We start from the raw sequence: 24,866 nt of genomic DNA, 5'->3' as shown, positions 1-24,866 counted from the left end.
CAGAGGCAATGAATATTACTGCCTGGGCCGCGAGTGGGAAAAGGTCAGAAAAATTTAAGCCCTGTACCCCCAGTAAGTCGTTACCGTCTTGGGACGGTGTAAACGGGGCTGAGGTGTCAGTCATTCCTCACCCTGCTAATGCCCAGAAAACGGCAGTTGAGGTGACGCTGCCGCCCAGCCACAGAAAGCCGGTACGGCGGCTCGGGAGCCGCGCATGCGCAGTGACGCGCTTTGCTTGCGGTCGCCGCTGCCGCGCGGCAACCGGAAGTTGGTACTGCCCCTCGGGAGCTGCGCATGCGCGGTGGGCTTCCAGTGATACACGCTGGCGTCCGGCGGTAACGGCGATGAGATGCTGCGGTGCCTGCGGGGTGGTGCCGCCGCGCTCGTTGCTGCCTCCCGTTAAGGAAACGCCGCTGCTGCCCCACGTGCGCGGTGTCGGCGGGCGCTCGGCAAAGCGCGGAACTGCAGCGCCGGTGCCGCCCCGCGGCGCGTGCTCGCTGCTGCTGCCGCCTGGTGGCCGAAGCGCGGTACTGCAGCGCCGGCACCGCCCAGGTGCGCAGCGCCGCCGCCGCTGCCGCCTCGTGGCCGATGCGCGGTACTACAGCTCGGCGATCGCGCGCCGGCTCTGGCACCTCCGGCGCGCCATCGGCGTCCCGCGCATGCGCGATGCCCGTGAGCAGCATGGCGGCGCGCCGGCCACCGGTGAGGTGAGTGAGCCCCTTCAGCGGGTGCGGGGGTGCCTCCTGCCCGCTGGCTGCCCGAGGGTGGCGGGACGGGAAGCTTCAGACCGCCTGCTGCGGCAGGCTCCCGGTCCGCTGGAGGCGAGCCGGGTTGTTACCGTAAGTCGGCAGATGAAAATTTGGAGGTTTAGAAAGCAGGCATTCTTTATTGCGGCGCCGGGTGCTAGGTGGTATTCCACAAATCAAGCACACCTACGCCGAGATCACCGTTACATTTATACACAAGAATTACAAGGTAGTACACTCCCGGTTACAATGATTGGTCAGTGATTTACATGTAATTATAATATCTGTCGTGTCATTCTCTTCTGTTACTACACTTGCGCAGGGGAAGGGTCTTTACTTGGACAAGGGTCGTCTTGACCTGTGGGTATGTCTTTTAATATTATAATGAAGGCAGTTCACTTCAGGATACCTTAAAAGTAAGTTTTGTTGCCAAGTTGGCCAGCTAGATATCTACCTTGCCAGGTTGTCAAATAACTTATCCTATATACAGTAGAACCTAGGGGCTCTGGTTATGGTCCAGAAAATAAGGACTAAGGCTAACATGGTCCAGAGAATAGGGACTTCAAGCAACACAGCCTCGGATAACAAGCAGCACAGCAACCCATACATAACGTTAACATAGAGGCTAACTTTTTAAATCAAGATGTTCTTATAGTTGCTTATCCACTAACAAACACAAAATATAGAAAGATTCAATAAAACTTATGATAATCTTCAACAGGGTCAGGGCAGCCCCAGGGACTTACCCGAGAGCTGATAGAAGGGAAGATGGAAAGGAGGCGGACAGCCCCGCAGATGCCAGGCGCCTCCCCAACTCACCAGAGCTCCTCCTGAGCTTCCCCCAGCCCTGCTCACTCTCTGCAGCTGCCTCTAGCTCCAGCACCTCCCCTGAAGCCAGTCCCCTAGCCCCAGGCCACCCCCGAGCCCTGTCCTGAAGGCCGCAAGTTGGCCCTTGAATGTGCTTGATTCTCCCTTAACGTGGGTGCTGTTAGCAGCAGTGCGGGGAAAGAGCGGTGTCTCCAAAAGCCCCTGCAGAAGGAGGGGGTCTGGCCAGGGGTGGTCTACGGTAGTAATGGTCGCTGTTTCTTCTTTCCCTCTCCCAGAGGCTGCGCTGAGGACGCGGTTGTCCGTTCTTCCCCTGGGGATGCCGTTGACTGCACCCAACTCAGGCTTGTGTGGGTTGTCTCTGCCTGGCCTCGCTCTCCTTGCAGCGTAGGGGTGAAAAGGGACAGGTGGAGCACTTACTGGCTGTGGACAGGAGCTGCCACGGCTGAAGCTGGAGAGGCCAGAGAAAGATAAAGGAGAAGAAATCGAAGGCCATCCGGCCGGCAGCTGCCTCCCGCTGCAGGCAAGAGAAAGCCTGCCTCTCTGGGTGAAGAAGGATCCTTCTTTGTAGTTCACAGCAGGTCAGGCTGCCAACGTGCACCGCAGGGTCTGTATGTGTGTCCTGGTTTCGGCAGGGATAGAGTTAATTTCCTTCCTAGTAGCTGGTACAGTGCTGTGTTTTGGATTTAGGGTGAGAACAATGTTGATAACACACCAACTTGTTTTAGTTGTTGCTAGGTGGTGTTTACACTAGTCAAGGACTTTTCAGCTTTCCATGTTCTACCGACTGAGAAGGCTGGAGGTGCACAAGAAGCTGGGAGGGGGCACAGCCAGGACAGCTGACCCAAACTGGCCAAAGGGACATTCCATATCATGTGACGTCATGCTCAGTATATAAAGCTGGGGGAAGAAGAAGGAAGGGGGGAATGTTTGGAGTGATGGCGTTTTGTCTTCCCAAGTCACCGTTATGCGTGACGGAGCCCTGCTTTCCTGGGGATGGCTGAACACCTGCCTGCCCATGGGAAGCAGTGAATGAATTCCTTGTTTTGCTTTGCTTGCGTGCGCAGCTTTTGCTTTACCTATTAAACTGACTTTATCTCAACCCATGAGTTTTCTCACTTTTACCCTTCCGATTCTCTCCCCCATCCTACTGCGGGGGAGTGAGCGAGTGGCTGTGTGGTACTTAGTTGCTGGCTGAGGTTAAACCACGACAATGTGTCACCAGCAGCATAGTGCGCGAGTGAGGCTATGTGTTTAGGAAGCATCTTCTCGTAAGAGCTGTAAAACACCCGTGTGTTCTCTTAGGTGGAGGACAGCCAAGCGACCGGAGTTACAGGAGAGGAAGGGAGGAGAGAAGGAAGGGAGGAGAGAAGGAGAAAGAAACGTCTGAACTGGCAAATTCTCCCAGCAGCGCCGAGAGCTGCGGTGAGTCCCAGGCCCTCCCTGCTCCTCCCGTCTTTCCCACACTGCTGTGATTTTTTTTTTTTTGCTTCCCTGTACGCGTCCTCTTCTCTCTGTTCTTCTGTCCTGCTCCCTCTTCCTCTCTCTCTTTCTCCTGTTGTCCTACAGCCTTTTCTTTTTTTCTCTGTGCTTTCGTCCTGCTCCCTCTCCCTCCTTTTTTTTCGTCCTCTGTCTCCGTCCTGTAGCCCATCGCTGGTTTTTCCTTTTCCATCTTTGTCCTGCTCCCTGTCCTTGTCACTCTTTCCCTTTGTTCTGCCTCCTGTCCTTTTTTCCTTTCTTGCTCCATCTCTCTGTCCTGCTCCCTATCCCCCCTCACCTCTCTCTCTTTTTCTCTGTACTTCTGCTTGCCTTTCCCCTTGTTTCTCTGTCTTGTTCCCTCTTTGGTTTTTTGGTTCTCTGTCGCTCTGTCCTGCTCCCTGTCACTGTTTTTTCTCAATCCATCTCTGTCCTGCAGCCCAGTGCTGTTTTTTCCCCCTCCATCTCTGTCCTGCTCCCTGTCTCTTATTTTTGCCTGTCTTTCACTTTGTCCTGCCTCCCTGTCCCTTTTTTCTCTCTCTGGATCACCTTGTCTTGCTCCCCGTCTTTCTCTTACAATCTACGTCCTGCTCCTTGTCCTTCTTTTTCCCCTATCGTCCACCATCCTTCTTCCCCTATCATCCCTCATCCTTCTTTCTGCCTTTCTTTTTTCTCTTTCCTTCTGTGCCAATGCTTCTTTCTCCAACTCTGTCCTGCTCCCTGCCCCTTGTTTCCTCTCACTGTCCCTCTGTCCTGCTTCCTGTCTTTGTTTTTTCTGTCTTTATTTCTCTGTCCTGCTGCATGTCCAGTTGTTTCTTGCTATACCTCCCTGTCCAGCTGGCTCTCCCTTTCTTCCTTTCTCTCCTCCTCTGCCCTGCCTCTTGGCCCTTTTTTCTCTTCCTCTGTCCTCTAGCCCATTGCTGGTTTTTTTGTTTTGTTTTTTTTTCCTTCTTGGTCTCTTTGTACAGCTCTGACCCTTTCTTTATTTCTCAGTCCCTTTGTCCTCTTCCCTGTCCTTTTTCTCTCTCTGCCTGTGTCCTGCGCCCTGTCACCGCCTTTGACCTTTCTTCTTCTTCCTCTCCTTCCCCTCCCAATCTCTCTATCCCTCTGTCCTGCTCACTGACCCAACATTTTCTTGCTCTATCTCTCTGTACGGCTCCTCATCCCTATTTTTCTTGATTTCTCTACCTCTCTGACCTTTTCTTTCAACCCTTCTTTCTCTCTCTGCTCCTCTGTCTTCTCCCTTGTCTTATTTTTCTCTTTCTAGTCGTCTGTCCTGCTCCCCATCCCTGTATTTTCCTTCTTCATTTCTCTGCCCTGCTCCCCATCCCTCTCTTTCTTTCTTCATACCTCTGTGCGGCTCCCCCTCCCTCCCTCCCTCCCTCCCTCTCTCCCTCTCTGTCATTATCCTTGCATCTCTCATTGTCTCTCCATCCCTCTGTCCTGCTCCCCATCACTAATTTTCCTTTTCCATTTCTCTGTCCTGCTTTCCGTCCCTGTTTTTCTTCTGGCTTCATCTCCCTGTCATTCTCCCTGTTCTTGCTTGCTCTCTATCCCAGTGTCCTGCTCCGTATCCCTCTGTTTTTCTCTGTATCCCATTTTCTTGCTCCCTGTCCCTCGCTTGTTTTCTGTATCCCTCTCTCCTTCCTCTTGTTCTTCCTTGCCCCTGCCTCCCTGCCTCTGGCTTGCTGCTTGTCACTGTTTTTTCTTTCTCCTGCTCTCTGTTTGAGTTCATAGAATCATAGAATCATTGAGGTTGGAAAAGACCTCTAAGATCATCGAGTCCAACCATCAACCCAACACCACCATGCCCACTAAACCATGTCCCTAAGCGCCTCATCTACACGTCTTTTAAATACTTCCAGGGATGGTGACTCAACCACTTCCCTGGGCAGCCTGTTCCAATGTTGAACCACTCTTTCAGTAAAGAAATTTTTCCTCATGTCCAATCTAAACCTCCCCTGGCGCAATGTTCTGTCACTCTCTTTCTCTCTCTGTCCTTCCTCCAACCTGTATTTCCCTCTCTCTATCCCTCTGCCCCTAATGCTTCTTCCTCCATCTCTCGGTCTTGCTCCCTGCCCCTTTTTTCCTCTCACTGTCCATCTGTCCTCCTTCCTCTCCCTGGTTATTCTGCTTTTATCACGCTGTCCCACTGCCTGTCTCATTGTTTCTGGTTATATCCCCCCCATCCAGCCAGCTGTCCCTCTTTTCCTTTCTCTCTTCCCTACTCTGGCCCTGATTTTTCTTCCTCCATCTCTGTCCAGCAGCCTGTCATCGTTTTTTTTTTCCTTCTCCATCTCTTTGTCTTAATCTGCATCTGTCTCCCCCCCTCCCCCATCCCCAGTCCCTCTGTCCTGTTCCTTGCCCTGCTTGTGGTCTCTCCATGTCCTGTGCTCTATCCCCATCTTTCTCTCTCTCCCCCTCCTTCCTTTTCCCTCCTTCTTTTCCTCTGCATCCCTTTGTCCTGTTGCTCATCAGTACTTTTTCCTTCCATTCCTCTGTCCTGCTCCCTGTCCCTTACTTCTCTGTCAATCTCTGTCCTGTTGCCTATCATTGTTTTTGCTGTCTGCATTATCTCTTTCGGCTCTATCCTCCTGTCCTGCTCCCCAGCAGTACTTTTTCGTTCTCCAGCTCTCTGACCTGCTCCCCGCCCCTCTCTTTTTCTCTCTGTCATTCCTTCCACTTCCCTATTCTCTCTCTCTGCAATCTTGTGTCCTGCTCCCTGTCCCTCCCTGTTTATATCCCACTGTCCTGGTCCCCGTCCCTCTTTGCCTCTCTGTCTCTCTGTCCCTGTTTTTTCTTCCTCCATCTCTCTGTCCTGCTGCGCATCTCTGTCCAGTTCCCTTTCTGGTTCTTCTTCCCCTCTTGGTTACTCTGCTTTTCTTCCTGTCCCTATTTTTTTTTCTCTCTTCATACCTCTGTCCTGCTCTGTGTCCCCTCCCTCTCACTCCCCCAGTGTCCTGCTGTGTGTTACCCATCCTTCTCCCTGTTGATTTTTTTTCTTCTTGCTCTATCCCTCTGTCCTGCTCCCTAGAAGTACTTTTTTAATTCTCTGTATTTCTGTTCTTCTGCCCATCGCATTTTTCATTCTCTGTCTCTCTCCTGCTCCCCATCCTCCCCTTTCTCTCTCTGTCATTCTTTCCTCTTCCCTGTACCTCTGTTTTTCTGTATCCTTGCATCCCACTGCCTGCCTCCCTTCCTCTCACACTGTCTTGCTCCCCATCCCTCTCTTTTTCTTTCTACCCTTCTGATGTGTGTCCCCCCACCTCCCCCTTTTACGTGTCCTGGTCTTTCTCTCTACATCCCTCTGTCATTCTCCTTCTCTTGCTCTTCATGCTCTTTTTTTCTCTCTTTTCCTCTATCCTGCTGCCCATCACTATTTCTTCCTTCTCCTTCCCTTTGTCCTGCTCCCTGTCCTTGTCAATCTTTCCCTTTGCTCTGCCTCCAGTCTTTCTTTGTTTTCTCTATCCCTGTCCTTGTCAATCTTTCCCTTTGCTCTGCCTCCAGTCTTTCTTTGTTTTCTCTATCCCTGTCCTTTTCCCTGTACCTTTTCCTCTCTGCTCCTCAGTCCTTTTCCCTTGTCTTCTTTTTCTCTTTCTGCCATCCCTCTCTTTTCCTCTGTGACCCTCTGTGCTGTTCCCTTTCCTTTCTTTCTCCAATTCTCTGTTGTCTTACCTGTCCCTCTCTCTCTGTCTCTCTTCCTGTGTCCTGCTCCCTGGCCCTGTTATTTATTGCTTCACTTCTCTGTCCTGCTCTCTGTCCCTGTTTTCTCTCGTGCTCCACCTCTCTGTCATTCTCTCTGTTGCTCTCATTGGCTCTCTATCTCAGCATCCTGCTCCCTGTCCCTCTCTCTTTTGCAGTATCCCACTTTCTGACTCCCTGTCCCTCACCTGTTTTCTATATCGCTCTGTCCTTCCTCCTGTCTATCCTTGTCCCTCTGGCCTGCTACCCATTACTTTTTTTTTCTTTTTCTGTCCTGTCACTCTCTTCCTTCCTCTGTCTCTGATGTTTCTTTCTCCATCTCTGCCCCGCTCCCTGTGCCTTTTCCCTTATTCTCTCTGTCCTCCATCCTCCCTCTAACTTTTTGTCTGTATATCTCCATACCACTGCCTGTCCCATCGTTTCTTGCTATATCCCCCTGCCCAGCTTCACTGTCCCATTATTCCCCTCTGTCCTGCTCCCTGGCTTTTTTTCTCATCCTGCAGCCCAGCACTGGTTTTTCTTTCTCCATCTCTTTGTCCTGATCTGTCTGTCTCTCTTTTTTCCTCAATTCCTCTGGCTTGTTCCCTATTGTTTTCTCTCCCTCCCGCTTCTTTATTCCTCTCATTCAATTTCTCTCCCTATCCATCTGTTCTGCTCCCTGCTCATTATTTTCTTTCTCTTTCTCCCTGTCCTACGTGTAGTGTGTAAGGCTACGTGTCTAGGAAGCTTCATCTCATAAGAGCTGTAAGATACCCACGTGTTCTCTTAGGTGGAGGACAGCCAAGCGACCGGAGTTACAGAAGAGGGAGGGATGAGAGCAGGAGAAAGAAGCATCTGAACTGGCAAATTCTCCTGGCAGCGCCCAGAGTGAGAGCTGCGGTGAGTCCTGGGCCCTCAGGGCCCTGTCGCCCCTCTTCTGCATCCCGGTCCTTCCCTGCCCATCCCCTGGCCCCCTCTCTTTCCCACACTGCTGCAATTTTTTTTTTTTTTTTTTTGCTCCCCTGTACCTCCTTTCTCCATCTCGCTCTGAGCAGCTCCCTGTCCCCATGTTTTAGGTCCTCCCTCTCTCTCTGCCCTGTAGCCCATGGCTATTTTTTCCTTCTCAGTCTCTCTCTGTTCAGCTCCCGGCCACAATTTTTGCATTACTCCCTCTCTGTCCTGTAGCCCATCGGTATTTCTGCTGTCTCTGTCTCTCTCCGTCTGGCTCCTTTTCCCTGTTGTTCAAGGTCTTCCTTCTCAGCCCTGTAGCACATCGCGAGTCTATTTCTTTCTCCATCTCTTTTTATCCTGCTCCCTGCCCCTCATTTTGAATTCCTCCCTCTGTCCTGTCGCCCATCGCTATTTTGTCCTTTCTCCATGTCACTCTGTCTTGTTCCCTGTCCCGGTTTTCCTAAGTCTTCCCTGTGTGCCCCCTAGCCCGTTGCTATAGTAGTCTTTCCCTGTCTCGGTTTGTCTGGCTCCCTGTCCCACTTTCTTCATTCCTCCCTCTCTGCCATGTTGCCCATAGCGTCTTTCCTTTCTCCCTCCCTCTCCATCCATCTCACTGCTCCCATTTTTTAACTCTTCCTCTCCGCCCTGTACCCTGCCGCTATTTTTGCAATTCTCCATCTCTCTCTGTCCACCTCCCTGTCCCCAGTTTTTCATTCCTCCCTCTGCCCCCTGTAGCCTGTCTGGACTTTTCCCTTGGTCTCTCTGTCTGGCTCCTGCTCTCCATGTTTTAATTCCACGTTCTCTGTCCCATAGCCCCACGCTATTTGTTTGTCTTTCTCCATCTCTCTTTGTCCGTCTCCCTGCTGCTATTTTTTATTTCTCCCCTATCCATCTTGTAGTCCATCGCTGTTTTTTTTTTTTTCTTTCTCCATGTCTCTCTGTCCAGCTCCCAGTCCCTGTTCTTTAATTCCTCCCTCTTCCCTGTAGCCCACCATTATTTTTTTCTGTTCTCCATCGTGATTGTGCTCTGTCTGGTCCCCTGTCCCTATTTATCAATTCCTCCCTCTCTGCCCTGTGGCCCATCTCTTTTTCCCATTTTATTTCTGCCTCTGTCTCTGTCCGGCTCCCTGTCCCTGGTTTTCTAATTCCTCCCTCTCTGCCCTGTCGCCCGTGCGATCTTTTGCCTTTCTCTGTCTCTCTCTGGCCAGCTCTCTGTCCCTATTCGTTAATTCCTCCCTGTCCGCCCTGTAGCCTGTCGCTTTTGTCCTTTCTCCATCTCACTGTCTCTGGCTCCCCCACGACCCTATTTTAGAATTCCCCTCTTCTTTCTGTACACATTGTTATTCCTTTTGCTCTCCAGCTCTCTTTTTTCCGGCTCCCTGTCTCTGTTTCTTAATTCTTCCCTCTCTGCCCTGTAGCATGTAGCCATGTGGTTTGTTTTGTGTTGTTCCCCTCGCCCTACCCCTTCCCTCCATCGTTCGCTGTCCTGGCTCCCTGCCCCTGTTCTTTTTTCCTCCTTCTCTGTCATGCTGCCCATCCCCATTTTTTTCTGCATCTCCATCCTGCTCCCCACCCTTCTTTATCGGTCTCTGTCCTGCTCCTTCTCCCTCTTTCTGCTGACTCCCTTCCTCTCTCCCTGTTGCTTCTTTCTCCATCTCTGTCGGGCTCCTTGTCCCCATCTTTCTCTCACTGTCCCGTTCCCTGCCTCATGCTTTCTCGCTACACCCCCTCTGTCCAACAGGCTGCCACTTTTCTCTTCTAGTGTCCTGCGCCCTGCTCCTCATTTTTGGCGACTTCCACCTCTGCCCAGCAGCCTATCACTCCAGGAGGTGACCGACCGCCTGTCCATTCCCCGCTGGACTGACGAGCGTGGCTCCGGGAACAACTGCTGAGGTGTCCCCGGGCAGGGGGAGTGTCGGAGGCTCCAAGCCCTGGAGCAGACTCGCTCCCGGGACTTGTTATGTGTGTGACTGAATAAACATTCCTCGTCTTCTTTGCCCGCACGGCTGCGTTTGCACTTCCTTTGCACCGGGTGAGGGGCTGTGATGGAGCCCATGGGAGGAGGTGGCGCACTGTGGGGTTCGGGCGACGGCCCCCTGTTCCTGCTGGGCTCCAGCTGTGGGCTGGGGCCGGAGGAGCCCCAGGTGCGGGCAGCGAGGCTGATGGCGACGGCCCCTCCCTTTAAAGGGGCTGTGTTGCCAGAGTAGCTGCAGGCTGTGGGGATGGTGGTGGGGCTGCTGCGCCCCGGGTGGCTGTGGAAGGGCCCGTGTGAGCCAAGGGAGGGGCGGAGTGGGCGGCGACCGAGGGGGGGCGGCGAGGCCGGCGGGGGGGCCGCGCCGTGTAGGAGCAGGGCGGCGCTGGCTGCCCGGGGCCGCGCGGGGCTCCGCTGGGGGCTCGGTGGAGCTTCCGGGTGCATCGGCGGGGGAGAACGGTGTCCCCGCAGGGGCAGAGAGGGGGGGACGGCTGCCTCCCGCGGCATGCCGGGAGCTGTAGTCCTAGGGCAGGGGGCTTCCGGTCAGCCATGTTGGCTCTCCGGAGCATGCCGGGAGGTGTAGTCCTCCGTCACTCGGCGGCCGGCCGGTCTCTGCCGGTGCATGCCGGGAGGTGTAGTTTTCGCGTACGTGGCTGCCGGGCAACCACATGGCTCTCAGGCGCGTGCGGCGCGGCGTAGTCCTTGCTACCGCCGCGGCCCCCGCGGCGCGGCACGAGGTGTAGTTTTGTTGCCGGTTTCGCGCGGTTTTCTGCGGGCTTCCCGCTGCGCCCTGTCCCCGATAAGCCGTGCGGCTGCATCTCGAGAGCGCGTGCCTCTAACCTGGCTGCTGCCGCCCTGCGACCGAAATGCGGTACTGCCGCTCCAGCGCCGCGCATGCGCAGTTGAGCTTTACGCCGCGCTCGCTGCTGCCGCCGGGCGATCAAAAGCCGGTACTGCAGCACGGTCGCAGCCCATGGGTGGAGGGGTGTTACACGGCGCTCGCTGCTGCCGCCCGGCGATCAAATTCGGTACTGCAGAACGGTCGCAGCTCATGAGTGGAGGGGAGTTACGCCGTACTCTCTGCTGCCGCCCGGCGATCAAAAGCTGGTACTACAGCTCAATCACCGCGCATGCGCATTTTAGCGCTACGCCGGGCTCGCTACTGCCGCCCGGCGATCAAAATGCGGTATTGCAGGATGGACGTCGCTCATACGCGGTGTGGTGTAAAGCGCCCTCGCTGCTGCCGCCCGGTGATCAAAACGCGGTACTGCAGCTCAGAAGCCGCGCATGCGCTGATTAGCCTTATGCCGCGCTCGCTGCTGCCGCCCGGCGACCAAAAGCCGGTACTGCAGCTCAGAAGCCGCGCATGCGCTGATTAGCGTTATGCCGCGCTCGCTGCTGCCGCCCGGCGATGAAAGCCGGTACTGCAGCTCAGAAGCCGCGCATGCGCTGATTAGCGTTATGCCGCGCTCGCTGCTGCCGCCCGGCGACCAAAAGCCGGTACTGCAGCTCAAGCGCCGCGCATGCGCTGATTAGCGTTATGCCGCGCTCGGTGCTGCCGCCCGGCGACCAAAAGCCGGTACTGCAGGACGGACGCTGCGCATGCGCTCATTGGCGTTAAACCGCGCTCGCTGCTGCCGCCCGGCGACCAAAAGCCGGTACTGCAGCTCAGAAGCCGCGCATGCGCTGATTAGCGTTATGCCGCGCTCGGTGCTGCCGCCCGGCGACCAAAAGCCGGTACTGCAGGGCGGACGCTGCGCATGCGCTGATTGGCGTTAAACCGCGCTCGCTGCTGCCGCCCGGCGACCAAAAGCCGGTACTGCAGCTCAGAAGCCGCGCATGCGCTGATTAGCGTTATGCCGCGCTCGCTGCTGCCGCCCGGCGACCAAAAGCCGGTACTGCAGCTCAGAAGCCGCGCATGCGCTGATTAGCGTTATGCCGCGCTCGGTGCTGCCGCCCGGCGATCAAAATGCGGTACTGCAGCTCAGAAGCCGCGCATGCGCTGATTAGCGTTATGCCGCGCTCGCTGCTGCCGCCCGGCGACCAAAAGCCGGTACTGCAGCTCAGAAGCCGCGCATGCGAATTTGAGCGTTAAACCGCGCTCGGTGCTGCCGCCCGGCGATCAAAAGCCGGTACTGCAGCTCAAAAGCCGCGCATGCGCTGATTGGCGTTAAACCGCGCTCGCTGCTGCCGCCCGGCGACCAAAAGCCGGTACTGCAGCTCAGAAGCCGCGCATGCGAATTTGAGCGTTAAACCGCGCTCGCTGCTGCCGCCCGGCGACCAAGATTCGGTACTGCAGCTCAGAAGCCGCGCATGCGCCGATTAGCGTTAAACCGCGCTCGCTGCTGCCGCCCGGCGACCAAAAGCCGGTACTGCAGCTCAGAAGCCGCGCATGCGAATTTGAGCGTTAAATCGCGCTCGGTGCTGCCGCCCGGCGACCAAAAGCCGGTACTGCAGCTCAGAAGCCGCGCATGCGCTGATTAGCGTTATGCCGCGCTCGCTGCTGCCGCCCGGCGACCAAAAGCCGGTACTGCAGCTCAGAAGCCGCGCATGCGCTGATTAGCGTTATGCCGCGCTCGCTGCTGCCGCCCGGCGACCAAAAGCCGGTACTGCAGCTCAGAAGCCGCGCATGCGCTGATTGGCGTTAAACCGCGCTCGCTGCTGCCGCCCGGCGACCAAAAGCCGGTACTGCAGCTCAGAAGCTGCGCATGCGCTGATTGGCGTTATGCCGCGCTCGCTGCTGCCGCCCGGCGACCAAAATGCGGTACTGCCGCTCAAGCGCCGCGCATGCGCTGATTAGCCTTATGCCGCGCTCGCTGCTGCCGCCCGGCGACCAGAAGACGGTACTGCAGGACGGACGCCGCGCATGCGCGGTGGAGTGTTACACCGCGCTCGCTGCTGCTGCCCGGCGATAAAAATGCGGTACTGCAGCTCAGAAGCCGCGCATGCGCAGATTAGCGTTATGCCGCGCTCGCTGCTGCCGCCCGGCGACCAAAAGCCGGTACTGCAGCTCAGAAGCCGCGCATGCGAATTTGAGCGTTAAACCGCGCTCGCTGCTGCCGCCCGGCGACCAAAAGCCGGTACTGCAGCTCAGAAGCCGCGCATGCGAATTTGAGCGTTATGCCGCGCTCGGTGCTGCCGCCCGGCGACCAAAAGCCGGTACTGCAGCTCAGAAGCCGCGCATGCGCTGATTAGCGTTATGCCGTGCTCACTGCTGCAGTCCGCCGGTAACGGCGATGCGATGCTGCGGTGCCTGCGAGGCGATGCCGCCGCGTTCGTTGCTGCGGCGTTAAGGAAACGCCGCTGCTGCCCCACGTGCGCGGTGTCGGCGGGCGCTCGGCGCGCAAAGCGCGGGACTGCAGCACCGGTGCCGCCCGTGGGCACGCGCCGCCCGGCGGGTGCTCGCTGCTGCTGCCGCCTGCTGGCCGAAGCGCAGTACTGCGCAGCAGCGCCGCCGCTGCCTTCCCCCCTGCCGCCTCTTGGCCGATGCGTGGTACTGCAGCCCGGCGCTCGCGCGCCGGCTCTGACCCCTCCGGCGCGCCGTCGCTGACTGGCGCATGCGCGTTGCCCGGGAGCAGCATGGCGGCGCGCTGGACGCGGTTCCTGCCGCCGGCGGCGGGTAAGGGCCGGGGCCGCCGGTGAGGCGAGCGAGCCCCTTCGGCGGGTGCGGGGGTGTCTCCTGCCCGCTGACCGCCCGGCGGTGGCGGGACGGGTAGCTTCAAGCCGCTCGCTGCGGTAGGCTCTCGGTCCGCTGCAGGTGAGCCGGGTCCGGGCAGCCCCAGGGACTTAACCGAGAGCTGATAGAAGGGAAGACGGGAAGGAGGCGGACACTCCCCCAGATGTAGATGCTGGGCACCTCCCCAACTCACCAGAGCTCCCCCTGAGCCTCCCCCGGCTCCGTTTGCCCTGTGAAGCTGCCCCCAGCTCCAGCACTTCCCCTGAAGCCTGTCCCGTAGCCCCAGACCTCCCCCAAGCCCTGTAGTGAAGGCTGCAAGCTGGCCCTCGAATGTGCTTGATTCTCCCTTAGCATGGGTGCTGTTAGCAGCAGCGCGGGGAAAGAACAGCATCTCCAGAAGCCCCTGCAGAAGCAGGGGGTCTGGCCAGAGGCGATTTACAGTAATAATGGTTGCTGCTTCTTCTTTCCCTCTCACAGAGGCTGCGCTGAGGATGCAGTTTTCCATTCCTCCCGTGGGGATGCCATTGACTGCACCTGCCTCAGGCTTGCGTGGGTTGTCTCTGCCTGGCCTCACTGTCCTCGCAGTGTGGGGGTGAAAAGGGACAGGCGGAGCGCTTACTGGCTGTGGACAGGAGCTGCCGCGGCTGAAGCTGGAGAGGCCAGAGAAAGGTAAAGAAGAAGAAATCGAAGGCCATCCGGCTGGCAACTGCTTCCCACTGCAGGCAAGAGAGAGTCTGCCTCTCTGGGTGAGGAAGGATCCTTCTTTGTAGTCCGCAGCAGGTCATGGCGCCAACATGCACCACAGGGTCTGTATGCGTAACCCAAAGCGCGGTACGGCTGTGTAGTGCGCGAGCAAACGAGGCTAAGTGTTTAGGAAGCCTCATCTTGTAAGAGCTATAAGACACCCATGTATTCTCTTAGGTGGAGGACAGCCAAGCGACTGTAGTTACAGAAGTGGAAGGGAGGAGAGAAGGGAAAAGAAGCGTCTGAACTGGCAAAGGCTCCTGCAGTGCAGAGAGCGAGAGCTGCGGTGAGTTCCAGGCCCTCGGGGCCCTGTCGCTCCTCTTGTGCATCCCAGGCCCTCCCTGCCTCTCTCCTGGCCCCCTCTCTTTCGCACGCTGCTGTGACTTTTTTTTTTTTAACTTCCCTGTACCTCTCCTTTTCTCTCTATTCTTCTGTCCTGCTCCCTTTCTCTCTTTTTTTTTCATCTGTCTCTGTCCTGCACCCATTGCTGTTTTTTCCTTTTCCATCTCTTTGCCCTGATCTGCATTCGTCTCTTTTTCCCCACAATTTCTCTGGCCTGTTTCCTGGCGTTCTTTTCCTCTCTGCACCTGTATGTGCCTTCCTATCTCTCCCCTTCCTTCCTTCCTTCTCTTTCTCTCTCTAACCCTCTGTCTTGCTCACTGTCACTGTTTTTTTTCATTCTGTATCTCACTGTCCCCGTCCTTCTTCCTGTTCATCTCTTACTCTCTCTGACCCTTTGTGCTGCTCCCTGCCCCTTTTTTTTTTTCATTCTCCATTTCTCTGCAGGGCTCCTAATACCTCTCTTTCTTTCTCCAACCCCCTGTGCTTCTCACGGTCTCTGTCTTTCTCTCTCTCTCATCATTACTCTTGTCTGTCACTCTGTCTTGCTTCCTGTTCCATTGTTTCTCACTATATCCCTTTGTCCTGCTCCCTGCCCGTACTCGTATTCCTCTCTGTCCTGTTGACCATCCCAGGTTTTTTTCTCCATCTTCATCCTGCTGCTGCCCTGATTTTAATTTCTCTGCCCTGCTCTCTGTCACTCTTTGTCTCTTTTCCTCTGTCCCTGCTGCTTTTTTCCCCATCTCTGTCCAGATCCCTCTCCCTTTTTTTTCCTCTTGCTGTCCCTCTGCCCTGCTTCCTCTCGCTATCTTTTCTATCTTTCTCTCTCTGTCCCATTCCCTCTCCCATCCTTTCTAACTGCATCCCCCTGTCCAGCTGACTGTCCCTTCTTTTCTTTCTCTCTTCCTCAGTATTTTTTCTTTCCCCATCTCTCTCTCTCTCCCACTGCCCATCACAGTTGGGTTTTTTCCTCCAATGCTGTCCTGCTCTCCATCCCTTTTTTCTGTTTCTGTCATTCTGTCCTGCTCCCCGTGTCTATTTTTTAATTCCTCCATCTCTGTCCTGGAGCCCATCACTATTTCTTTCCTCTTCCATCCCTTTGTCCTGCTCCCTGTCCTTGTCTCTCTTTCCCTTCTTTCTGCCTCCCGTCCTTTTTTCCTTTCTTGCTCCATCTCTCTGTCCTGTTCCCTATCCCCCCCCCCCCTCTTGTTTCCTCCATCCTTCTCCTTCCCTTCCCCCCATTTCTCTGCCCTCTTTGGGTTTTTTGTTCTCTGTCACTCTGTCCTGCTCCCTGTCACTGTTTTTTCTCACTCCCATCTTTGTCCTGCAGCCCAATGCTGGTTTTTTCCTTCTCCATCTATCTCTCCTGCCCATTCTAGGCTTTTTCCCCTCCATCTCTGTCCTGCTCCCTGTCTCTTATTTTTGCCTGGTTTTCACTTTGTCCTGCCTCCCTGTCCCTTTTTTCTTTCTCTGTATCATGTTGTCTTGCTCCCTTGTCTCTCTCTGACAATGTGTCCTGTTCCTTGTCCTTCTTTTTCCCCCTCTCTATCATCCCCCATCCTTCTTCCTGTCTTTCTTTTTTCTCTTTCTATCCTTCTGCCCCAATGCTTCTTCCTCCAACTCTGTCCTGCTCCCTGCCCCTTGTTTCCTCTCACTGTCCCTCTGTCCTGCTTCCTGTCCCCATTTTTTCTGTCTTTATTTCTCTGTCCCGCTGCCTGTCCAGTCGTTTCTTGCTATACCTCCCCATCCAGCCATCTCTCCCTTTTTTCCTTTCTCTCCTTCTCTGTCCTGCTCCCTGGCCCTTTTTTCTCTTCCTCTGTCTCTGTCCTCTGGCCCATTGCTGTTTCTTTTTTCCTTCTTGGTCTCTTTGTACAGATCTGACCTTTTCTTTCTTTCTCAATCCCTTTGTCCTGTTCCCTGTCCTTTTTCTCTCTCTGTGTCCTGCACCCTGTCACCATCTTTGTCCCTCTTTTCTTCTTCCTCTCCTTTCCCCCCATCTTTCTGTCCCTCTGTCCTGCTCAGTGACGCTACATTTTCTTGCCTCATCTCTCTGCAGGACTCCTCATCCCTATTTTTCTTTATTTCCCTACCTCTCTGACATTTTTATTGACCTTTCTTTCTCTCTCTGCTCCTCAGTCTTTTCCCCTGTCTTTATTTTTCTCTTTCTAGTCCTCTGTCCTGCTCCCCATCACTGTATTCTTTCTCCATGTCTCTGCCCCACTCTCCATCCCTCTCTTTCTTTCTCCATACCTCTGTGCTGCTCCCTGTTCCTCCTTCCCTCTCCCTCCCTCCCTCTCTCCCGTTATCCTTGCATCTCTCATTGTCTCTCTACCCCTCTGTCCTGCTCCCCATCCCTAATTTTCCTTTTCCATTTCTCTGTCCTACTTTCAGTCCCCGTTTTTCCTCTGGCTCTGTCTCCCTGTCATTCTCCCTGTTGCTCTCGCTCTCTATCCCAGTGTCCTGTTCCCCATCCCTCTCTTTTTCTTTGGATCCCATTTTCTTGCTCCATGTCCCTCGCTTGTTTTCTGTATCACTCTCTCCTTCCTCCTGTCCTTCCTTCCCCCTGCCTCTGGCCTGATGCTTGTCACTGGTTTTTCTTTCTCCCGCTCTCTGTACGTGTTCTGTCACCTCTTTCTCTCTCTGTCCTTCCTCCAACCTGTATTTCCCTCTCTCCGCCACTCTGTCCCTAATGCTTCTTCCTCCATCTCTTGGTCCTGCTCCCTGCCTCTTTTTTGGTCTCGCTGTCCATCTGTCCCCCTTCCTCTCCCTGGTTATTCTGCCTTTATCCCTCTGTCCCACTGCCTGTCTCATTGTTTCTAGTTATATCCCCCTGTCCAGCCAGCTGTCCCTTTTTTCCTTTCTCTCTTCCCTACTCTGGCCCTACCTTTTCTTCCTCCGTCTCTGTCCAGCAGCCTGTCATTGGTTTTTTCCGTTCTCCTCCTCTTTGTCTTAATATGCATCTGGTTCTGCGCTTCCCCCCCGCCCCAGTCCCTCTCTTCTGTTCCTTGTCCTGCTTTTTGTCTCTCCACGTCCCATGCTCTATCCCCGTCTTTCTCTCTCTCTCCATCCTTCCGTTTCCCTCCTTGTTTTCACCTGCATCCCTTTGTCCTGTTGCTCATCAGTATTTTTTCGACCCATTCCTCTGTCCTGCTCCCTGTCCCTTCTCTGTCAATCCCTCTGTCCTGTTACCTATCATTGTTTTTGCTGTCTGCATCCCACTGCCCTGCTTCCCATTCATCTCTTTCGGCTCTATGCTTCTGTCCTGCTCCCCAGCAGTACTTTTTCTTTCTCCAGCTCTCTCGCCTGCTCCCCGCCCCTCTCTTTTTCCCTCTGTCATTCTTTCCACTTCCCTGTACCTCTCTCTCGGCAATCTTGTGTCCCGCGCTCCCTGTCCCTCCCTGTTTATATCCCACTGGCCTGGTCCCCGTCCCTCTCTTTGCCTCTCTATCTCTCTGTCCCTGTCCTTGTCCCTGTTATTTCTTCCTCCATCTCTCTGTCCAGTTCCTTTTCTGGTTCTTTTTCCCCTCTTGGTTACTCTGCTTTTCTTCCTGTCCCTTTTTTTCCCCCCTCTCTTCATCCCTCTGTCCTGCTCTGTGTCCCCTCCCTCTCACTCCCTGTGTGTGTCCTGCTGTGTGTTACCCGTCCTTCTCCCTGTTGATTTTTTTCCTCTTGCTCTATCCCTCTGTCCTGCTCCCTAGAAGTATTTTTTAATTCTCTGTATTTCTGTTCTTCTGCCCATTGCATTTTTCGTTCTCTGTCTCTCTCTCCTGCTCCCCATCCTCCCCTTTCTCTCTCTGTCATTCTTTCCTCTTCCCTGTACCTCTGTTTTTCTGTATCCTTGCATCCCACTGCCTGCCTCCCTCCCTCTCACACTGTCTTGCTCCCCATCCCTCTCTCTTTCTTTCTACCCTTCTGATGTTTGTCCTCCCACCCCCCTTTTACGTGTCCTGGTCTTTCTCCCTACATCCGTCTGTCATTCTCCCTCTCTTGCTCTTCCTGCTCTTTTTCTCTCTCTTCCTCCGTCCTATTTGCTGCCCATCACTATTTTTTTTTTCCTCCTCCATCCCTTTGTCCTGCTCCCTGTCCTTGTCAATCTTTCCCTTTGCTCTGCCTCCAGTCTTTCTTTGTTTTCTCCATCCCTGTCCTTTTCCCTGTACCTTTTCCTCTCTGCTCCTCAGTCCTTCTCCCTTGTCTTCTTTTTCTCTTTCTGCCATCCCTCTCTTTTCCTCTGTGACCCTCTGTGCTGTTCCCTTTCCTTTCTTTCTCCAATTATCTGTTCTCTTACCTGTCCCTCTTTCTCTGTCTCGAATGTTTCTTTCTCCATCTCTGCCCCGCTCCCTGTCCCTTTTCCCTTATTCTCTCTGTCCTCCATCCTCCCCCTAACTTTTTGTCCGTGTACCTCCATACCACTGCCTGTCCCATCATTTCTCGCTATATCCCCCTGCCCGGCTCGCTGTCCCATTATTCCCCTCTGTCCTGCTCCCTGGCTTTTTTTCTCATCCTGCAGCCCAGCACTGGTTTTTCTTTCTCCATCTCTTTGTCCTGATCTGTCTCTCTCTTCCCCCGCACCCCCCATCAATCCCTCTGTGGCTTGTCTCCTGCCTCTTTCTCTCCCTCCCTCCTTCCTTATTCCTCTCGTTCAATTTCTCCCTTGATCCGTCTGTTCTGCTCCTCGCTCATCGTTTTCTCTCTCTTTCCCTCTGTCCTGCTCCCTGACCCTGTTTTTCTTCCACCATGTCGCTGCAGGGCTCCTCATCTCTTTTTTTCCTTTTCTTAAATTGATTTCTCCATCTCGCTGTCCTTTTCCCTGTACCTTTCTTTCTCTGCTCTTCAGTCCTTCTCCCTCATTTTGTCTTTCTCTTTCTGTTCCTCTGTCCTGCTCCCCATCGCTGTACTCTCGTTCTCTGTATCTGCCGCTCCAGTAACGACTGCCGAGTTGTCCCAGGGGAAGGGTGAGTGTACAGGCACCGAGCCCTGGAGTAGACTCACTCCTGGGACTTATACACATTAACGAATAAACACTTGCTGTCGTCTTTGCACTCGTGGCCGTATTTGTAGTCCTTTGTACTTGGTGAGTGGCTGCCAGAGAGTCCAGGGGAGCAGGTTATGCAGTGGGTGTCAGGGGCCGTGGCTGCACCTGTGGGCTGGGGCTGGAGGAGCCCCAGGTGGGGCCAGGGAGGCTGATGGCGATGGCCCCTCTGTGTAAAAGGGCTGCAGCCCCAGGAGGTGGTGCTGCTGGGCCATGCCTGTCTGAGAATGCTGACGAGCTGCAAGGATGTTTCCAGCTGAGAGGTTCATGGTCAGTTGGAGCCAGGCCCCATCAGGGCAGCTCCCAGGGATTTTCTGAGAGCTGGTGGAGAGGAAGCGGGAAGAGGGGCAGGAGATGGCTGCCCCCACCCCTCTGGGTACTTGGAGGCCTTCCCACCCCCTGGAAAAGGCAGTGGGTGCCTCCCCAACTCAACAAAACTCTTCCAGCCCAGCTCACCCTACGCAGCTCCCCTCCCCGGCTCCAGCACCTCCCCTGAAGCCTGTCCTATAGCCACAGGCTGCCCCCAAACCCTGTCTCCAGCAGCTCCTGCAGAAGGAGGGGTTCCTGCCTGACGAGAGCTACCGTCAGCACTGTGGATAACAGTTGCTTGTTCTCTGCCTCTCCCAGAGGCAGCACCGAGGGCTCAGTTGTCGGTTCCTCTCTGGGGACGCTGTTGACTGCAGCTGGCTCAGGTTTGTGTGTGTTGCCTTTGGCCTCATTCTCCTAGCGGCATGGGCGGAAAGGGACAAGTGGAGCACTTCCTGGCTGTGGACGGGAGCTGCCGCGGCTGAAGCCGGAGAGGCCAGAGAAAGGTAAAGCAGCTGAAGAATAAAATAAAAAGGATCCAGCCGGCAGCCGCCTCCCGCTGCAGGCAAGAGAAAGCCTGCCTCTCTGGGTGAGGAAGGATCCCTCTTAGTGCAGTCCTCAGCAGATCCGATCACCAACACACGCTGCAGGGTCTGTATGTGTCACCAGCAGCGTGGTACGGCCGTGTAGTGCACGAGCGAGCGAGGCTACGTCTAGGAAGCCTTGTATCGTAAAGAGCTGTAAGACACCCACGTATTCTCTCAGGTGGAGGACAGCCCAAGCGACCGGAGTTACGGAAGAGGAAGGGAGGAGAGATGGAGAAAGAAACATCTGAACTGGCAAAGTCTCCTGGCAGCACCGAGAGCAAGAGCTGCAGTGAGTCCCGGGCCCTCCCTGCCCTGCCCCTGGCCCCGCCTCTCTTTTTTTTTGGTTTGTTTGGGGTTTTTGCTTCCTTGTGCCTCTCCCTATTCTTCTGTCCTGCTCCCTCTTCCTCTCTCCCTCTCTTTCTCCTGTTCTGCAGCTCCCTTTTCTTTTTCTCTCTGCGCTTTTGTTCTGCTCCCTCTCCCTCCTTTTTTTTCCATTTCATCCTCTGCCTCTGTCCTGTAGCCCATCGCTGTTTTTTCCTTTTCCAGCTCTTTGTCCTGCTCCCTGCCCTTGTCTCTCTTTCCCTTTGTTCTGCCTCCTGTCCTTTTTTTCCTTTCTTGCTCCATCTCTCTGTCCTGCTCCCTGTCCCGCCCCCGCCTCCCTCTCTGCTTCTCTGTCCTCCTTGCCTTTCCCCTTGTTTCTCTGTCGTCTTCCCTCTTTGGTTTTTGGGTTCTCTGTCACTGTGTCCTGCTCCCTGTCGCTGTTTTTTTCTCACTCCATCTCTGTCCTGCTCCCTGTCTCTTATTTCTGCCTGTCTTTCACTTTGTCCTGCCTCCCTGTCCCTTTTTTCGCTCTCTATATCACCTTGTCTTGCTCCCTGTCCCTGTCTTTCTCTTACAGTCTGTGTCCTGCTCCTTGTCCTTCTTTTCCCCCTATCATCCCCCATCCTTCTTTCTGCCTTTTTTTTCCTCTTTCTGTCCTTCTGCCCCAATGCTTCTTTCTCCACCTCTGTCTTGCTCCCTGCCCCTTGTTTCCTCACACCGTCCTGCTCCCTGCCCCTTGTTTCCTCTCACTGTCCCTCTGTCCTGCTTCCTGTTGTTGTTTTTTCTCTTTATTTCTCTGTCCTGCTGCCTGTCCAATTGTTTCTTGATATACCTCCCTGTTCAGCCGGCTCTCCCATTTTTCCTTTCTCTCCTCCTCTGCCCTGCTTGGCCCTTTTTTCTCTTCCTCTGTCTCTGTCCTCTAGCCCACTGCTGTTTTTTTTCTTCTTTTCCTTCTTGGTCTCTTTGTACAGATCTGACCCTTTTTTTTATTTCTCAATCCCTTTGTCCTGTTCCCTGTCCTTTTTCTCTCTGTGTCCTGCGCCCTGTCACCGTCTTTGACCCTTCTTTCTTCTTCCTCTCCTTCCCCCCCAATCTCCCGCCCCACTCTGTCCTACTCACCGACCCGACATTTTCTTGCTCGCTCTCTCTGCAGGGCTCCTCGTCCCTATTTTTCTTGATTTCTCTACCTCTCTGACCTTTTATTTTGACCTTTCTTTCTCTCTCTGCTCCTCGGTCTTCTCCCTTGTCTTATTTTTCTCTTTCTAGTCCTTTGTCCTGCTCCCCATCACTGTACTTTCTTTCTTCATTTCTCTGCCCCGCTCCCCATCCCTCTCTTTCTTTCTCCACACCTCTGTGCTGCTCCCTATCCTTCCCTCCCTCCCTCCCTGTCATTATCCTTGCATCCCTTGTTGTCTCTCCATCCCTCTGTCCTGCTCCCCATCCCTAATTTTCCTTTTCCATTTCTCTGTCCTGCTTTCAGTCCCTGTTTTTCCTCTGGCTTCATCTCCCTGTCATTCTCCCTGTTGCTCTCGCTCTCTATCCCAGTGTCCTGCTCCCCATCCCTCTCTTTTTCTGTATCCTATTTTCTCACGCTCTGTCCCTCACTTGTTTTCTGTATCCCTCTCTTTTTTCTTTTTACCCTTCTGATGTGTGTCCCACCATGCCCCCCCTTTTACATGTCCTGGTCTTTCTCTCTACATCCTTCTGTCATTCTCCATCTCTTGCTCTTCTTGCTCTTCTTCTCTCTCTTCCTCTGTCCTATTCACTGCCCCATCACTATTTTTTTCCTCCTCCATCCCATACAGAAATAGCCCCACACTATTTGTTGGTCTTTCTCCATCTCTCTCTGTCCGGCTCCCTGCTGCTATTTTTTATTTCCTCCCTATCCATCTTGTAGCCCATCACTGGTTGTTTTTTTTTTTTTCTTTTTCCATGTCTCCCTGTCCAGCTCCCTGTCCCTGTTCTTTAATTCCTCCCTCTTCCCTGTAGCCCACCGCTATTTTTTCCTGTTCTCCATCGTGCTCTCTCTGGTCCCCTGTCCCTATTGATCAATGCCTCCCTCTCTGCCCTGTGGCCTGTCTCTTTTCCCCATCTTATTTCTGCCTCTATCTCTGTCCGGCTCCTGTCCCTGGTTTTCTAATTCCTCCCTCTCTGCCCTGTCGCCCGTGTGATCTTTTGCCTTTCTCTGTCTCTCTCTGGCCAGCTCTGTGTCCTTATTTGTTAATTCCTCCCTCTCCGCCCTGTAGCCTGTCACTTTTGTCCTTTTTCCATCTCACTGTCTCTGGCTCCCCAATGACCCTATTTTAGAATTACCCCCCTCTTCTTTCTGTACACATTGCTGTTCTTTTTGCTCTCCAGGTCTTTTTTTTCTGGCTCCCTGTCCCTGTTTCTTAATTCTTCCCTCTCTGCCCTGTAGCGTGTAGCTATGTGGTTTGTTTTGTGTTGTTCCCCTCACCCTGCCCCTTCCCTCCATCGTTCACTGTCCTGGCTCCCTGCCCATATTTTTTTTTCCTCCTTCTCTGTCATGCTGCCCATCCCTGGTTTTTTTCTGCATCTCCATCCTGCTCCCCACCCTTCTTTATCGGTCTCTGTCCTGCTCCTTCTCCCTCTTTCTGCTGCCTCCCTTCCTCTCTCCCTGTTGCTTCTTTCTCCATCTCTGTCAGGCTCCTTGTCCCTATCTTTCTTTGGCTGTCCTGTTCCCTGCCTCATGCTTTCTCACTACACCCCCGCTGTCCAACAGGCTGCCACTTTTCTTTTCTAGTGGCCTCCGCCTCTGCCCAGCGTTCCATCGCTCCAGGAGCTGACCGACCGACTGTCTGTTCCCCGCCGGACTGATGAGCACGGCTCCAGGAATGACTGCTGAGGTGTCCCAGGGGCAGGGGGAGCATTGGAGGCTCCAAGCCCCGGAGCAGACTTGCTCCCGGGACTTGTTACGTGCATGACTGAATAAACACTCGCCGCCTCCTTTGCCCTCACGGCTGCGTTTGCGCTTCCTTTGCACCGGGCAAGGGGCTGTGATGGAGCCCAGGGGAGGGGGTGACGCACGGTGGGGGCTGGGTGATGGCTCCCTGTTCCTGCCGGGCTCCAGCTCTGGGCTTGGGCCAGAGGAGCCCCAGGTGCGGGCAGTGAGGCTGATGGCGACGGCCCCTCCTTGTAAAGGGGCTGTGTTGCCAGAGTAGCTGCAGGCTGTGGGGCTGGTGCTGCTGTGCCCCGGGTGGCCGTGGAGGGGCCGGTGTGAGCCAAGGGAGGAGCGGAGTGGTCGCTGAGCGAGGGGGGCGGCGAGGCCGGCAGGAGGGTCGCGCCGCCTCGGAGCCGGGCGGCAGTGGCCGTCCGGAGCCACGCTGGGGAACGTGGGGCTGCGCTGGGGGCTGGGCGGGGCTTCCGGGTGCGTCGGCGGGGGGAGAACGGTGTCCCCGCAGGGTCAGAGAGCGGGGACGGCTGCCTCCCGCGGCATGCCGGGAGCTGTAGTCCTGGGGCACGGACTTCCGGTCGGCCATGTTTGTTCCCCGGAGCATGCCGGGAGGTGTAGTCTTCCGTCACTCGGGGACCGGGCGGCCGTGCTGTGTCTGCCGGTGCTTGCCGGGAGGTGTAGTTTTCGCGGACGCGGCTGCCGGGCAGTCGCATGGCTCTCGGGCGCGTGCGGCGCGGCGTAGCCCTTGCTACCGCCGCGGCTCCCGCGGTGGGGCACGAGGTGTAGTTTTGTTGCTGGTTTCGTGTGGTTTTGCGGCCTTTCCGCTGCGCCCGGTCCCCGACAAGCCGTGCGGCCGCGCCTCGCGAGCGCATGCCCCTGCCCTTGCTGCTGCCGCCCAGCGACCAAAATGTGGTACTTCAGCTCCAGCGCTGCGAATGCGCTGTCGCGAGGCCGCCCCGCTCGCAATGCCGCCCGGCGACAGAAACGCAGCACTGCAGCAGGGGCGCCGCTCACGCGGAGTTGAGTGCTACACCGCGTTCGCTCCTGCTGCCCGGCGATCAAAAGCCGGTACTGCAGAACGAGCGCCGCGACGCCCGGCTCGCTGCTGCTGCCGGGCGACAATAATGCGGTACTGCAGGTGGGGAACCGTGCATGCCCGATGGCGCGCGACCCCCCCGTGCTCGCTGCTGCCCCCTGATGAGCAACTTGCGGCACTGCAGGTGCGGCGCTGTATATGCGGGGTGGCGCATGCCCTCGTGCTCGCTGCTGCCGCCGGGCGGCCAAAATCCGGTACTGCAGGTG

At 55.2% G+C, this 24,866-nt stretch overlaps 1 protein-coding gene across 12 annotated transcripts; it reads left to right on the top strand.

Annotated features, from left to right (window-relative positions):
• Window positions 1-642: 642 nt before the first annotated feature.
• Window positions 643-23,628, top strand: LOC143161704 (uncharacterized). 12 transcript variants are annotated; one of them, XR_012995582.1, is made up of 5 exons: window positions 643-707; window positions 1,850-2,152; window positions 2,877-2,996; window positions 7,519-7,628; window positions 9,442-9,682. XR_012995582.1 is itself a non-coding variant. In XM_076340814.1 (4 exons), the coding sequence occupies exons 1-4, from the start codon at window positions 660-662 to the stop codon at window positions 23,514-23,516; spliced, it is 375 nt and encodes a 124-aa protein (XP_076196929.1). In that variant the 5' UTR covers window positions 644-659; the 3' UTR covers window positions 23,517-23,628. The 12 variants fall into 12 exon arrangements, 3 of the variants coding, with proteins under 3 accessions (XP_076196929.1, XP_076196928.1, XP_076196931.1); XR_012995583.1 differs by lacking the exons at window positions 643-707; window positions 1,850-2,152; window positions 2,877-2,996; window positions 7,519-7,628; window positions 9,442-9,682 and adding exons at window positions 13,230-13,270; window positions 13,805-13,996; window positions 14,249-14,357; window positions 20,511-20,621; window positions 23,415-23,628; XR_012995580.1 differs by lacking the exons at window positions 643-707; window positions 1,850-2,152; window positions 2,877-2,996; window positions 7,519-7,628; window positions 9,442-9,682 and adding exons at window positions 13,230-13,270; window positions 13,805-14,073; window positions 14,249-14,357; window positions 20,511-20,621; window positions 23,415-23,628.
• Window positions 23,629-24,866: the final 1,238 nt, after the last annotated feature.

The sequence above is a fragment of the Aptenodytes patagonicus genome, chromosome 6, assembly GCF_965638725.1.
Source record: "Aptenodytes patagonicus chromosome 6, bAptPat1.pri.cur, whole genome shotgun sequence".
NCBI classification, from domain to species: domain Eukaryota; kingdom Metazoa; phylum Chordata; class Aves; order Sphenisciformes; family Spheniscidae; genus Aptenodytes; species Aptenodytes patagonicus.
Note: the sequence above shows the minus strand (reverse complement) of the source record. Positions and strands in the feature narration are given on the sequence as shown.